Source organism: Clarias gariepinus, chromosome 15 (genome assembly GCF_024256425.1).
Source record: "Clarias gariepinus isolate MV-2021 ecotype Netherlands chromosome 15, CGAR_prim_01v2, whole genome shotgun sequence".
NCBI classification, from domain to species: Eukaryota; Metazoa; Chordata; class Actinopteri; order Siluriformes; family Clariidae; genus Clarias; species Clarias gariepinus.
Genome location: NC_071114.1, coordinates 2,819,847 through 2,836,718, shown reverse-complemented (window position 1 = coordinate 2,836,718; position 16,872 = coordinate 2,819,847). Strand labels below are relative to the sequence as shown.

Here is a 16,872-nt window from a genome sequence, read left to right as displayed (position 1 = left end):
CGTCCCCGAGCCTGTGTCGGCTCCAGCCCGGATTACGTTACACGCTGATCGTAACACTAAAACTGTTTAGCGCTGCCATCTTTCAGAACCTTAAAGTTTTTGCTCTATAATTTAAATGTGACCTGGGGTTGTTTATACTGTACTGTATAAGGACATACACACACTGGATGATCCCTCACAATGTTTTGTTTTTAAGCCTGTGGATGAAGATAGAAATGAAGGTCAATATAAGATAATTTCACCGTGTGTGTAAAAGACCTGCTTGGCAATAATGCTGCTGCTGGTGATGATGATGATGATGATGATGATGATAATGTTTATAGTGTTTTAAGGCCTTTTTTTGTTAAAGAGAGTTAATATTCCTTTCCTTTTTTCCCCTTTAAGTCATCCTTTATTGTAATGATCTGGATACACTCTTCATGTCTACACACCCAGTCTGGTTCCTGCGGAGAGTGTCTTAATGTTGAGTGACAGGAGGAAGTCAGGGGTGTATTAATGGTTCAGAGTGTGTTCTCTAAAGTATACGTGTAGAGGAAACTGATCATGCTCTGATGTGTTTTTCTTAAGGCTACACTGGATTATTATTTTTTTTTCTATAAAACAACAGCTGTGAGATGATTAAATACTTACTGCTTCTCGCGCACATCCTGACATATGGCTTTCCTGCCTGAAGAACACAAAGTAAATCTGCACAAATCCAGCAAACATCTTTTTTTTTGCGACGCGACTTATTGTTGGATCATATTGTCTGTGTTTTTTTTTACGTGTACTGATATTCTTGCTGAAACACTAAAACAACCTGAGACTGACCAGCGTCTGTTTCCTTCCGCCAGCGTTCTGTAACGAGGCCTGTCTCAACGGAGGAACGTGTGCGTCGCCAAACACGTGTGTGTGTCCTTCAGGCTTCACTGGACGCCTCTGTGAGACAGGTAAACAACTTGATTAATGCTATATCGTATCATAAGGGACTTTTCGAACATTTGGGATCCTAAGCGTTCTCCCCCACCCGAGATGAACTAGCACATTACTCGGTACTTGTTGTCTTGAATGCTGTGTGTGTTCCACAGTATAATCTCTGTTTGGGGAATACAGGTTAAGACTGTAATAATCAGATTTCTTTAGCACCAAACTGCAGACTGGGTAAAATAACTTGGCTAGAATAGACATCAGCAAGGCCTGTTTTTGGCAGTTCACCCAGTTCACCGTACCCAGTAGAGCCACTGCCTGAGGGGTGAGATCAGGTGGCACGGCAACAGAGCACCAACGTCAAAACACAGAACAGAATTCACCCTGTGCAGTCAGGCAGGTCAGTCTCTGATAACTGACAGATACACTGTGATTATTTTTACTATTAGACCTAATGTAAAACCGACTGTGTGGCTAATAATAATAATAATAAAAATTTTTTTTTTTTTTTACTGCCACCAAAAAGCACCACCTCAATCCTTATTTCTGTTTCATGAAGTTGGCAACCCTAAACTCAACATAGCTAAAGCTTAATACAGCTAGTAATGGCCAGCTAGTGACTTTACTCTTACTCCAGATGCTGGATTCAGATTTCCATGTTGTTCTGTTTGTTTTTCCTTTGTGTATTCTCCCATCACCTTTTCATTTGTGCCTCATGATCAGGACTTCTCCATGACCTCTTGACGTTAGTTACGGATAACGCAAGGCGGCTCATCACCGCTGCCTGATACATTCGACTTCTTACAAGTGTAAGAAACAGTCGTGCGCGTCATGTGGTGTGTGTCATTAGGGTGAAACTCCAGCTTCAGCGTGGCTACAGATCCAGATTCATTTCTGCTGTGTATTTCCTCAGAGCCTCTCTCACCTCAGACTCTCCAGCTGAAATGAATGTTATTGAATTCTCACGGTGATACAGAGCAGACCAAGTGAAGGTCACGTTCAGTCAGCTGGGGGTGTTTTAAATGGTTTCAGCATCGACTGACTGTGAGTTTGTTGTCAACACGATATCAGAGGAGATGTTTTAAACAGATTTTAAAAACTGAACCTTATGATTCCACTTAAATACACCTACAGAGGCTCTCTTAACAAGTGCTTTATGTAACAGCGTGGAGTTTGATGCAGTCAGAAAGGACGCCTGACATGGAGGTGCTGGGGAGCGAGAACATAGATTTAAGACTACTGTACCAACCAGAGAGAGATGCTGACTTTTACATCATGCACTCTTTCTCCTCTTTCCAGCTAAATTTTTGTTCTTTTTAAAGGTCTTCACTTTTGCTGCATTGGGTGTGTCAGGTTGCACTTGATCATGACCATCACCAGCAGGTCAGCCTCATCTTTATGGATGAAGACTCTGTATCTGTGTGCATCCATGTACCACTTGTGTTTTTCCTCCATAAATTAGTCATGTCCACATTCCACCGCTGTGTCGTGTCGTGTTAGGGCACTCCCACATTAGCAAAGGCTAAGACTTGCTTCCTGTTGCTGTTGCTCATGCAGTGTAACACGCTCTGAGGAAAGCACTGAAGGAGCATGGCCAGTCTCCTCTCTCTGGGCTTCCAGCTACGGAGGGCTACAGCATCACTTGGGATTCAAACTCACGACCTCCAGATGATGGTGACGAGCTCCTGGTCAAGTCTTTTGACCATCCTACCAGACGTCCACTTGTCCTCACGACAGTTATATATTAAGACTTCCTGTCCAGTCTTGATGCTTCAACAGTGTTGCATGGTTGACATCTTTCGACCAACCCATTCATTGCTCGGTGGTGAGAAGCTGGCTTGTCTCCGCTAGCTCTGGCTGTATTTTTGGATAAGATAGAGATCAAGAGAGTCTTGCAGTTGAAACGTGGAGTTCATGCATACTGTCTGCGTTCTTTGGTAGGGTGAAGATGCTTGTTTAGACAGTCGGATATAGTGGATTTATTATAGTGGGGTACAGTTCCAGAACAGATTTTGTTCGGGTTTTCACACTGTCGCTCTATTCCTGGCACAACATGAGACAATCATCTTTATCTTAACACTACCTAGGTACCCTTTGTCCCTTGTGAGACTTGTTGACACTCTGTAGGGAGCTACTATGCAATCAGCCAATGCCGATTCGCCTCCTCTGCATGTCTTTGTACTGTGGGATGAAACAGGAGTACGAGGAGGAAACCAGCCATCAACAGTAGACTACATGATAAGCTGTCAGCATTACTACATTGACTGTTATCCTTGAAACTCTGAGTTGCCTCCTAAGGAAACATTACGTCTATCCCGGCCAGGTTAAAGACATTTCTGGGATTCCCTTATGGTGGTCTGTCTCTAGAGTAAATCTGGTTTGTAGAGGTACAGGTGGAACATCTTTATTCCCGATAGTCAGGACTCAGTCAACATGTTCATGATTATGTCCGGTAAACATCAGTCAACTTAAAGCCAACACAAGTGGACGAGAGATCAATCGTTCATAAAATGTGACAAGCTCCAATGCTGTAGCCTCCTGAGACCAGGATGGTATGGTGGTGGACAGTGTTATATCTCACCAATAGGACATACTGCACACCTAATGGGCTGAAGTGGGTCATGATGAGCAGTATGGACAGTTTATCTGACATAAGTCATTTTTTATTTATCTTAAATGCTCTTTCACAGCTTGCTTCAGTGCGTTACATTGGAAAGAGCTGTAAAGAATTTAAATTGTCATCATAATTTGCAGGATGCACGTATGCCCTGGGTTGTGCCACATTTTCTAGTTCCGGATGTCTGTAGATCCACTTCAGATTCCTCTTGTGGCTTGTCAGTCACCTGTCTCTACCATCACACTTCTTTCCTGAATAACTCACATTGTCTCTCTGTGTGTAAAACTTAGAGACTCAGACTAGTTAACAATGTACCAAGGGCTTGGATGTGCTCTTCATCATTCGTGCTATCACAATAAGATACTGGAGATATCGCAATATTTGCTTTCCAGGTACCGTGGAAGAGAAGTTTACATACCTTTAGCTAAATACATTTAAACTCAGACAATGCCTCATCACTACTATATTTAAAGAAGGTGAAATGTCAGAATAATAATAAAGAGAGAATTTTTTTAGCTTAAATTTCTTTCTTAATTTTTCAGATGTTTTGAGTCACCTTACACAAACTTCTTAAAATAAGTTTAGCATAAAATAGTTTTCGGGCGTTAAAAAAAAATCCTCCTGACGGAACTGGTGTAACTGAGTCAGGGTTTAGACCTCCTTGGTCCAAACCATAGTCTGGCTTTTGATGGCGGTTTTGGAGCGGTGTTTTTTTCCTTGCTGGGCAGCCATTCAGGTTACGTAGGTCTCAGTCTTGTTTTAATGTGCGGTACTTTTGTTCCTGGTTCCTCCAGTGTCTTCCCAAGGTCCTTTGCTGCTGTTCTGAGATTGATTTGTCTTTTTTGTATTTTTGTTTTTTTACCCAAGTCTTCTTTCTGAGTGGCATGATGGCTGCATGGTCACATGGTGTTTATATTTGTCTATTATTGCTTGTACAGAAGAGCGTGGGACCTTCAGGCAATCGCAAATTGTTCCCAAGGATAAAACACTTGTGAAGGTCCACAGTCTTGTGTTTTTTTTCTCAGAAATTGCTTGGCTGATTTATTTTTGATTTTCTCATGAGGTTCACCACCAACTGACTCAAATGATGTCAATTATCCTATCAGAAGCTTCTGAAGCCATGATTTTTTGGAGACATTCTTTAAAGGCACAGTGTAATTTTAAACATCTGACCCAGTGGAATTGTGGTGATGTGAATTATAAGTGAAATAAACGATTTGTAAAAACAATTGTTGAACGAATCACTTGCGTCATGTATACAGTAGCTAACTGACTCGCCTTTACTGTATATCTTATTGAAATAAAATCTGTAGAGTTTTAATGTCTTCAGTCTGATTCTATGTAACATCAACCTGAAGGTCCATGGTCCACCACCTCTTAACAAACTGCAGGTGCTTTAGTAAAGCTAAAGATGAGATGTTCGTACAGGAACAATCTGCTACGGGTCTTAACTCTGAGAACCTTCTGCTGTATCTCCCTATTTGTATAGAGTCCTGTGACAAGTCAGTCTTTGAAAACCTTTCCACTCGCACCACAGACACAGTAATGTGCTTTACACACGGTAGAGGATCCTGCAGCACAGTGTTGATGCTCGGCCCCCACATTTACAAACAGCACCGGCTTGTTATTCATTCCGTCCCTCGGTGCACCTGCTGAGTTTTCTCTTTGGAATATTCTTGTTGGTTGTGCGTCAGATTTTTTCCTGCACATTATCTCTATGGAGCCTCATCTCTGACGCATCTTTAAAAATTGTTTCTTTTGAACCAACTATTTGCCACATCAATGACATTTTGCCTTTTTTGTAAGTTTCACATTCTAAATTGTTCCTTCTGCATCCTTGGCATTTTTATTTATTTATTTATTTGGTCTGTTGATCTTCATGTTCGAGGATTAGGTCTTTTTTTGACAACAACATGCAGTATTTTGCCAGCTTTGAATAAAGTTTGAACTTATTGTTACCTGTGCCTTATTAAAAGCCAGGACAGTTCTGGGGTGTATTTAGGAATGTTTTTATTCTTAAGTTCCTTTTGGGAAATATAAAACTTTTTGGTTCTTGCTAGCAGTTTTCAGCTCAAGTGCTTTTTTTGTGAAATGTCAACAATTTTATCAAGTAGTTTCAGATGGTGGTTGGTTTTATAGAAGATGATATTTTAACCCCAAATAAGTGTGGGGACACTCACTACTACTGCTAATACTACAGTTCCCGGGTTTACAAAGACAGGAAGCAGACCTGGAGGAAGCAGAGCTTAAGATGCGCCTTGGGAGTGACGAGAGATGGACAGGATTAATGAGGAACGAGGGGGACAGTGCAGGTAGGGGACAGAGTTAAAGAGGCCAGATTAGGATGGTTCGGAGATGTGCAGAGGAGGGATGAGGGGTATATCGGGAGGAGAACGCTAGAGATGGAGCAGGCAGGAGGAGAAGAAGAAACCCCAGGAGAAGGTTTATGAATGTGGTGAGGGAGGACACTCCGGAGATTGGAGTAACAAGGGAAGACATGGTTGACGTTAGAGTTAAATGGAGACAAATGGTCCATAGAGGCGACCGCTTGCAGGAGCAGCCGAAGAAAGAGGAAGAAGTGACTGGCTTCTTCGACCTGTGGTACTTTATATTTTATTGTCTTTAGTCAGCTTGGATGGTGACTGCCGGTGAAGTCAGTCTATTGACACTCGTCCCAAATAAATAGACACACACTCAGAAATGAAGGTTTGTATTGGTCACATATACAGTACTGCACAGATTCTTTCTTCTCATATCCCAGCATAGCTTTGGTCAGAGCACAGGGTATAAAGCCATAATGCGGCGGCCCCAGGAGCTTATAGGGGTAAGAGCCTTGCTCAAGGCCCAACGCCAGCAACCTTGGGGAGCTTGGGTTTGAACCGCCAAACTTGGTGCCTTAGCGCTCTGAGCTAGCACTGGGAGTGAAGTTGCATACATATATGATCATACAACATTTGAGTTTGAGTTGGCACATTACAAATCAGCAGTCAGAAATCAAGGGGCATTACTACACCAAGAGACATAACTCTACACTACAGCAGCCAAATTTCCCAGTGTACATCTGGTGCTACTGTAATTTTCAGGAATGTTTTAATAAATAATGACGCTGAAAACATTGCACGTCTAAAAGTCGAGGAGAACAGTACTGGTGTCTCACTGCCGTTCGCTCAGTCCTCAGTGTAGTTAACCTAAATTAGCCATGTAGCCCATGGGGTGGCTGCTTAGATTCTCCGAAAGAGAGTCTAACTCAACAATGTTTCTCAGAGTAAAGTAGAGAACTAATCTAATTATATATCCACTCTTCCATAGACTTACTCCTGAAAGATGCACAGTGTGCACAGTCCCTGTCTTGTTTGTAATCACATCGTAACAGAAGATCCAGCTCTACAGGTGTGTCTGTGTTAAAATTGAGTTATTAAGTCCAATCCGTAGGTTTTGCCTAAGTCACATGTCTTGTGACAGACACACACTTCCTTATCTCTCTGAAACCGGGAGGCAGGATGTGCTGCCTCATTCCTGACATCACACATTTAGCTATTGAAGCAAAACTGTGTGTGTCTTCATGTGTTGCCATGGTTTCCAAGAATTCCAGTGGACTCAGTGATGTGACCATGCAACACCAGGATTTTAAAGGATTCGGCCTCTCGCTTTAAAGGGTGGTTTTGTTTAAAAACACATCAATCACAAGGTGCTTCCATAGTGGATCCCAACAGGTGCCAAAAGTCTGAACTCACACTAAATATACGCATTACCTATACCACTTACTCTGTGTGGGGTCACAGGAGACCTGCAGCCTATCCAAGGGAACTTAGGGCACACGGCGGGGCACAAACACACACGCTCGCACAAATGGGAAATGCACCATACTTTTATTTTTATATAAAAATAAAAGTAGAGTAGTAGTAGTAAGACTAATGTGACTTGACACAGTGAGAATCTAATTTGTGAAAGTGTGTTATGAAGGTAATGAAAATTCTAATAAGATTGAGTCACAGAATGTGGAGAAAAGGGTTCACAGTACACCTTACAGGAGGAGTGAAGTACTTCAGCATGCTGTAAAGCACAACACCTCAGCATGAATTACTTTCATATAGTCGCGGCCCTGTCGTGTGTTAATCATTAATTATTCGTTAGTGACTTACACCTGGTTATTACGGTGAGCAGCTGTGTAATGTGCTCTGCAGTCAGGAAGTGCAGGTCAAATACAGTGCTGTGAACATGTTTAATAAAGGCTCTCACCGTGGTTCAGTGGAGTCCCAAAGCCTTAGATACCCCGGTCCAGACTGATACATGTCACCTACTTTGTTTCTCCTCTGTTCTTCAATTTCTTTATTGATTGTGGTTGTGATTTCTTGATTCATCAGGCCTGGGTGTAGCAAGTGAAATTTAACTCAATTTTCCAAAAAGCACAGGTTATTCATATGATTTAGCAAGAGGGGCAGTTACTTTTTGACATAAGGACAAGCAGGTTTAAACAGTCTTTTTCTTTTAATAAATAAGATCAGAATTTAAAATTTTGTATTTACTTGAGTTATTTTTCTGTAATATTAAGATTTGTTCGATGATCTCAATCATTTATGTATAAAATATGCAACCGGAAAAAAAAAAAAATCATAAAGGGGGCAAATACTTTTTCACAGCACTGTACAACTGACATGACACCAAAGAAATCGACGCTAAATCTTTAGCCGCGCTGTGAGGAATTGCCGTCTCTCCCAGCATCTCCAGCTTTAGATCTTACAAGCTGTACGTTTTTCTAAAGGACATTAATTCTCCTGGTAATTTGTCATAATCACACAGCTGGCATGTCACGTCTCTGATACAGAGGATCGTCACACACTCGATTACGTCCTAGCGAGGGAGCCGAGGCATTTGGAGGCACTTCAGCTTCGACAGGGAGAAAGGATGCTTGTATGTTGCAAATGAAAGCGTGGTCTCAGTAATGAGTTTGCTCCCTGCGGACCTCTCGGCGGTGTTTCACAGACACATGAAGCCCTTCAGTGTGTAAATGCACATTCTGCGTGTGAGACACGACCTCCATCTGTCTTCTCTTCTGCTGTCATGAAAGAAGCAGATTTTTTTATCTTAGTGCACACTATGAAGTGCCTGATGGCGAATGAAGTTTACACACTTCATCTGTTACCCTCCTACCAAGAGACCTTACTGCCTTTTACTCTCTCTCTCTCTCTCTCTCTCTCTCTCTCTCTCTCTCTCTCTCTCTCTGTCTGATGTATACATGTTCACTGGGTATAAACCAACCACAACTGCTTGCCTATGTGTTATGGATATGAAAATGCTTAAATTATTAGCAATACATCCATAAAGTGCACTCTTAAACATAAGGAACATTTTGGAACATCATGAATAGTGCTTTATTAGTGCTAAGTTCTCAAATGTATTTTAATTTGCTGAAACTACGGCCTACTAACTTCCTGTTCGCCGTGTTGGGTGCAACACGTTAGAGTACTTGGATTACATTATTGATGTAACGAGTAATCTAACGCGTTCCGTCCCCATTTAAGCACTCAGTTATTTAGTTACTTTTTAAAAAATGCAATCTGTTATTCTGACAATTTATGTAATCCATGAGCCAGACAGCAGTCATTCCCAATCAGTTATTGTGTGTGTGTGTGTGTGTGTGTGTGTGTCCGACAAGCCCCGCCCCCAATAACCCGCCCCCTCTGTTATTCCTGCTGTTATACCCCTATCTCACCTATGCGGTTTGACTATGGGGGGACAGACGCGTGCAACGATGAGATGGGGTATTAGTAGGTGAGATAGGGGTATTAGTAGGTGAGATGGGGGTATTAGTAGGTGAGAGAGGGGTATTAGTAGGTGAGATGGGGGTATTAGTAGGTGAGATAGGGAAATTAGTAGGTGAGATAGGGGTATTAGTAGGTGAGATAGGGGTATTAGTAGGTGAGATAGGGTGATTAGTAGGTGAGATGGGGTATTAGTAAGTGAGATAGGGTGATTAGTAGGTGAGATGGGGTATCAGTAGGTGAGATAGGGTGATTAGTAGGTGAGATGGGGTATTAGTAAGTGAGATAGGGTGATTAGTAGGTGAGATGGGGTATCAGTAGGTGAGATAGGGTGATTAGTAGGTGAGAGAGGGGGATTAGTAGGGGAGATGGGGGTATTAGTAGGTGAGATGGGGTATTAGTAGGTGAGATAGGGTGATTAGTAGGTGAGATGGGGTATTAGTAAGTGAGATGGGGTATTAGTAGGTGAGAAAGGGGTATTAGTAGGTGAGATGGGGGTATTAGTATGTGAGATAGGGGTATTAGTAGGTGAGATGGGGTACTAGTAGGTGAGATAGGGGTATTAGTCGGTGAGATGGGGGTATTAGTAGGTGAGATAGGAGGATTAGTAGGTGAGATAGGGGTATTAGTAGGTGAGATAGGGGTATCAGTAGGTGAGATAGGGGTATCAGTAGGTGAGATGGGGGTATCAGTAGGTGAGATAGGGGGATCAGTAGGTGAGATAGGAGAATTAGTAGGTGAGATAGGGGTATTAGTAGGTGAGATGGGGTATTAGTAGGTGAGATAGGGGTATTAGTAGGTGAGATTGGGTATTAGTAGATGAGATGGGGTATTAGTAGGTGAGAGAGGGGGATTAGTAGGGGAGATGGGGGTATTAGTAGGTAAGGTGGGGTATCAGTAGGTAAAATGGGGTATCAGTATGTGAGATAGGGGGATTAGTAGGTGAGGTAGGTGAGATGGGGTATTAGTAGGTAGGATGGGGTATAAGTAGGTGAGATGGGGGTATTAGTAGGTGAGATAGGGGTATTAGTAGGTGAGATGGGGTATTAGTAGGTGGGATGAGGGTATTAGTAGGTAAGAGGGAGGTATTAGTAGGTGAGATAGGGTGATTAGTAGGTGAGATGGGGTATTAGTAGGTGGGATGGGGGTATTAGTAGGTAAGAGAGAGGTATTAGTAGGTAAGATAGGGTGATTAGTAGGTGAGATGGGGGTATTAGTAGGTAAGATAGGGGTATTAGTAGGTGAGATAGGGGTATGAGTAGGTGAGATGGGGGTATCAGTAGGTGAGATGGGGGTATCAGTAGGTGAGATAGGGGTATCAGTAGGTAAAATGGGGTATCAGTAGGTGAGATAGGGGGATTAGTAGGTGAGATAGGGGGATTAGTAGGTGAGATGGGGTATTAGTAGGTGAGATAGGAGGATTAGTAGGTGAGATGGGGGTATCAGTAGGTAAAATGGGGTATCAGTAGGTGAGATAGGGGGATTAGTAGGTGAGATGGGGTATTAGTAGGTGAGATAGGAGGATTAGTAGGTGAGATGGGGTATCAGTAGGTGAGATAGGGGTATTAGTAGGTGAGATGGGGTATTAGTAGGTGGGATGGGGGTATTAGTAGGTAAGAGAGAGGTATTAGTAGGTGAGATAGGGTGATTAGTAGGTGAGATGGGGTATTAGTAGGTAAGAGAGAGGTATTAGTAGGTAAGATAGGGTGATTAGTAGGTGAGATGGGGGTATTAGTAGGTAAGATAGGGGTATTAGTAGGTGAGATAGGGGTATGAGTAGGTGAGATGGGGATATCAGTAGGTGAGATGGGGGTATCAGTAGGTGAGATAGGGGTATCAGTAGGTAAAATGGGGTATCAGTAGGTGAGATAGGGGTATCAGTAGGTGAGATAGGGGTATTAGTAGGTGAGATAGGGGTATTAGTAGGTGAGATGGGGTATTAGTAGGTGAGATAGGAGGATTAGTAGGTGAGATAGGGGTATCAGTAGGTGAGATGGGGGTATCAGTAGGTAAGATAGGGGTATCAGTAGGTAGTTACCAGATTATGGGCCAAACTTCACTGAGTGATGATGGTAGAATAATTATAAAGGTCGTGACTAAAACAACATGCATGAGGAATCACAGAGGAGTTTTCATTTTCTGTAATGGAAAAGTACTTGAACTAGTTACTTTTATCAGAAAGTAACACTGTAATGTAACTGATTACTTTTTAAAGACAGTAATTTTTTAACGTAATTAGTTACTTTAAAAAGTAACGTCCTCCAACACTGCCTGTTAGTGATGATGATGGACTTCAGCTTGTAACTTCTCTAGGCAGAGAACTGATCTGAGAAAGAGGATGGTTGCTTTACCCAAGTCAGGATCATCTCTCAGGGCCATGTCTAAAGTCAGTTCAAACTATTGTACACTCTGTAAGTACAGGTTATTGGGTGATGGAGCCTCTTTGCCAAGGGCTTGGAAGAAAACCCACAAACCACCAAGGCACAGGCCTGCCATGACCTGAAAGCTTCTGGAACACCAGTGTCACTGTCTACAGTCAAGTCAGTTTTACATCACCATGGATTGAGAGGCTGCCGTCCAAAAACGAAGCTCCTACTCCAAAATCCACAGTTTGGAGCTGAGCACATGAACAAAATTAAAATCTTTCTGGAAGAAAGTTTTGACCAGAGGAGGAGCTTGGAGGAGTAAAGATGAAGCAGTCCATCCCCAACAACACTGAATCAGCTGGTGGTAGAACCACACGCTGGCGCTGTTCTTCTGCCACTAAAACTGGTGGAACTACACAAGGTGGATGGAATCATGAAGAAGGAGCAGAACACTGACAAATCATCTAGTTAATATTATTTGTTTCAACAAGACAGTGTTTGGAGCAAGCTAACTTTAAACTTTTGTAGCTTCAACCCTACTGAACGCGTGTGAAACTTGCTTAAGTGTCAGGTCTGTATCAGAAAACCAACACATTTAATTGTAGAGTTGCAGAATTCTGCCAGAAGCTTATTGATAACGACCACAAGAGTCAGCCATTCTCTGACCTCCTGCTCCTAACTTCACAGGAATAACACTATACACTCCTCATTTTTTTGTAACATCCTATTGGATCCCTGATTTACTTGAAGGAAGGACAGATGTTTTTTGTGTTTTTATTATTTCAGGATGCAAAGTGAAAACTCTTTCTTTTGAGGCTCAAACTAAGATATAAGACAGTCTGTATTATCCACACATCACTGCCAAATTAGTCTCTACATTTTTGGAATTGTTTTTTTCGTTACTTTTTAAAAAATTGTTTAGTTGGAACAGATGTTACAGATGCTAATTATGCATAAACCGTGCATAGTTATGTATGCACTTGAGTACTGTTACTATACCTAGAGTAAATTAGCATTACGAAAATAACATTTCTTTTCTTTTTTTATATTAAACTGCCACTTTTCAAAATACCACCAGATTATTTACATATTGTAAGAATAAGTAATGCTTTGAATTGCATGTAATGTGAATTTTGGTCTCATCTACTAAAACATGAATGAGTAAAAATTAACAATAAATAAATATATAACGTCCAAAAAATGTTTGCATTTATTTACAAAAAATATAATGATGCCCCCCTTTACACATTTTTTTATTTAACTGTTAATTTTAGAAAATATGAAAGTCCACTTAATAAAAAAAAAAAAAAAAACACTTCCACTTCCAAAAATTGTCTGACACGAAGCACTGTGTTCTTTCATTTGTTGATGTTTTTTCTCATCCTGTTGTAAAGGTTTTTGAAGGGATGCTCAGACGTTTATGTCACAAAGTAATTTGGAGACGTTTTTTGAAAATATACATTAAAAAGCCCCTGGAACTGGGGGACGGTCCTCAGATCAGTCGGAGCGATGAGACGGGCAGAGGGTTTATATAAATCCAGTCTCTGTAATCGTTTCCTCGTTCCTGTTGGAATTGCGCGGCTAAACGATGTTCTGAATTCAGCGCTCGGAGCTAGCGCTCTGCAGTGATGGACCTTCATTAGCACAGCCGTCTTTCTTAATTGCTGCGGCGTCAAAAAAAAAGGACAACTCGACTGGAAAACAGATGATGCTTCCGCTTCAGAGGCGCGTGAGACAGCTGAAGAGAGGACGAGTGATTTAACTGTTTTCCTCTGATTTACCATCGAATAAAGAACCTGAAAGTAAAGGCACGCTTTGATTATTATGCCAGTGTGGGTGGTTTAATTAGGAGGGAAACATGTTTTTATTGTTTCTCTTTTGCTCTTCTTGTGTGTGTGTGTGTGTGTAATAATAACTATAATAATAATAATAATAATCTTTCTTTCTTGCCCCCCCCCCCCCCCATCTGTGTGTGTGTGTGTGTTGGTGAAATAATAATAATAATAATCTCTCTTTCTACCCCCACCCCCCCACCCGTGTGTGTGTAGATGTTGACGAGTGTGTGCAAGGTCTCGCTCAGTGCCACACACACGCTCTGTGTGCCAATCTGCCCGGATGGTACCACTGTCAGTGTCGGAGCGGTTTCCATGACGACGGCTCTCACCTGCCCGACGGCAGCTCCTGCGTGGGTGGGTCAGGCTTACAGCATCACTTCCTGTCATTTAATCCCTCGTCCCCTCTCTCTCTCTCTCTCTCTCTCTCTCTCTCCTCTTTTACGCTTCCTCTTTTTCCTCACTCCCACCATCCCAGCTGTTTATCCCTCTATCCTCTAAACTCCCTCTGGTTCATATTTCCTACCCATTGATTTCCTCGCTTTTACACCCTCATTCCTTTCGTGCAGTATCACTCCATCATTCTTCTCATGATTCTCTCCTCTGTTCATCACTTCATCCCTCTCTATCGTCCCATTATGCTTTTTTGCACACCATTTACTCATCCCTCGGTCCTTTATTTGTCCCTCCGTATCTATCGCTTTTATCTCTGTACTTAACATTTTATGTTCCTCCTCACTGCTGTATTCCCCTCACGGTCTCTCTCTTCTCTCTTATGCGTTATATAATACCTGTCTTCATTCTCTCTCGTTCTCATTCTTTCAGTCCTTCTACATTTATTTCTGCGTTTTTTATTTTAATTTATGCTCGTACTGACCTTAATTAGTGTAAGCATCACAGAACTACAGAGAGAGAGAGAGAGACTTTCTCAGGTATTTGTGGTAATGAAAGAGGATACCAGAGCAGGTTTGGGGTAAGGGATATGGAGTGGTGGAGCATATAGAGATGGAGAACAGGGACAGAGGGATTGGAAAAGATTGAGCAGACAGGATGAGGATGAGGATGAGGATTGTGTTGTGTTGTGTCTTCTGGTTCCCTTTGCTTTTATCCAATCAGAGCTCCCTGCATTGTCCTCAGAGTGAAACATCGCAGAATCTAAGGAGAAATCTGCTGAGATGGTTGGCGTACTTTTGGAGATTTCCTGGAACTCCTGGGCTCCTTTAGGGTTCTCCTTCAAACTCCCCAGGCCTCGCTTCAATCTCGGCACAAAGCTGTGGAATTATTAAGTCGGTTCCTTCTGTAGACTTTTAACATCAACTGAATTCTCCTGGCAGTCGTAGACTCACTCCCGAGGTGCTCCTGGACACCCCTTAAAGTTACGGGGCTCTCCTAACTCGATGGCAGGATTACGGAGTGACTGAAGAGATTTTGGAGTAATCAAGAAGAATTAGTTTTCTACTTGGAGGGCGCTCTGACCAGGTTGAAAAGTACGAGGAGAGCACTGGTGAGTGATCTGCGTAATCCAGGAGAGAGTTGGCGAGATCAAGGAAAGCGTTGGCGAGAATTCCCGCTAGGAGCCACGGGGCTCGTGCAGCCACGGGGCTCGTGCCTCGCCTGCGACGCTCTCGACGAGCTCCCTCAGAGTCACGGGCCTGTTGTTAAGCCCTCTTCTCGTTCCCTTACAATCACACCTCAATCTCACTGTTCGCAAATCCAGGAGATTGGACGATATTCTTCGCCCTCGCGGTACACTCACAGTCCACTTCGCCGAGAACTCCTTGTTCCTGTCAAAGCTCTTTCCAATCCATACACCCACCTCCCACAGAATGACCATGTTCTCACCAGAATCGCTCTCTGCAAGATTTTCATCTGACTCATTTATGTATGAAAGGGGCTTTATTGTGTTGGCGTTATTAGCGAGCGGTTCTCTGTATCACGCTCAGACCGGCGGAGCGACTTCGCATGCTGCACCATGCGCCTCGGTCTGAAACCTTCTCACTCCTGAAACTGGGTTACGTGTTTATTTATGACTCCGTGTGGCGAAGCCCCAATTCCCAGCAGTGCCTTCTTCCCCTCACACCCCTGGCCTTGACTCAGTCAGTCAGAATCGAATTGCATTCATTTCTTTCATTCAGGCCCGTTCTATTCAAAATTATTAGAATGCAAAAAGTGTATGTGAATCATATCGTGTGTTTGTGTCAATCCAATAAAAAACAACGATAAATTGTTTCCTTGTTGTCTTTAGGAATTAGTTTTAAACACAAAACAGATGCCTGATGAAGCCAGATGTGAGCCTTCCACTGAGTTTGTGTAACTGTTATAATATCACATAAGTGTTTATTTAGATATCTACTGTAGTGTGTGTGTGTGTGTGTGTGTGGAGTTTACCAGCTCCACTCTATGCTGTACATCGATAGACTGAGACCACCGTCTGACCTGCTCAGAGCAGATAAGATCATTCTGGTGGATCACAGTGTGGAGCACGGCAGTGTGGAAGCGGCGCTGTGGAGAGTGTATCAGGTGCAGCATTGATGTCTGTGTTTTGTTTTTGCCTCAGTGTCACTGCTGTGCTGAGTTCAGTCCAAAACCACAAATATCCAGCCAAAGCAGTGCTGTGACCACAAACCGGCACTGATGAGGGAGCGAGCAAGAAGAACAGACACAGCGTGAAAACATGGCTGCAGCACCTACCGAGTGTACACCTACACCACCGGAACCATGGGACGACCATTAAAATATAATGCAGACATTAATTCAGACAATGGCATTTTCATCATGTACACACCCACACACACACACACACACACACACACACACATACACGTCTGCTCATAACAAGTCTGCTCCTTCTGTACATTACAATTTTACAAAATGCCAACAGTTATTATGCACGCCTTATAAAATGTCATATGTGTGGAGGTCTGGGAAAGCCTGTCTCTGTGCACGTCTGTCTAGTTTGAGAAAAAAAACAACAACGTAAAGTTCTTTTATTAAACACTACGCTTAAAACACCAGCCAGATCTTCAACAGTGAAGAGGGCGACTCCAGAACACTGGAGCTGGAAGAGAAAAAGTCAGACCTGTGACAGCCCCGTGAGAGGGAAATCAGGAGAAGAACAGAGACACTGGATGGAGGATAAATGGGAATACAAGCATCATGGATAGTTGAATCTTACGTCTAATCAAAGAGAAGACGAGCAAATTAACAAATGAGAAGATGCCGAGTGAGAGAAGAGAACTTGTTAAGGATCATCTTGGACAAGGAACTTTTTTAGACATCAAGCAGATGCTTCTTGATTGGAGACGATTCCAGTGTACTGCAGGACGATGACCCAAACCATTACTCCACAGACCTACTTAGAGAAGAAGCACTCAGCTGGAGGCGTGTCT

At 42.6% G+C, this 16,872-nt stretch overlaps 1 protein-coding gene across 3 annotated transcripts in view; it reads left to right on the top strand.

The window, feature by feature from the left end:
- LOC128543324 (protein kinase C-binding protein NELL1-like) overlaps positions 1-16,872 on the top strand; it is a 209,475-nt gene that overhangs the window by 178,105 nt on the left and 14,498 nt on the right. For 2 of the 3 annotated variants that reach the window (XM_053513713.1, XM_053513715.1), the window contains 2 exons: positions 834-929; positions 13,700-13,840. In XM_053513713.1, the coding sequence (XP_053369688.1) occupies positions 834-929; positions 13,700-13,840 (237 nt within the window). The remainder of the gene's footprint in view (positions 1-833; positions 930-13,699; positions 13,841-16,872) is intronic. The other variant, XM_053513714.1, reaches the window with a different exon arrangement.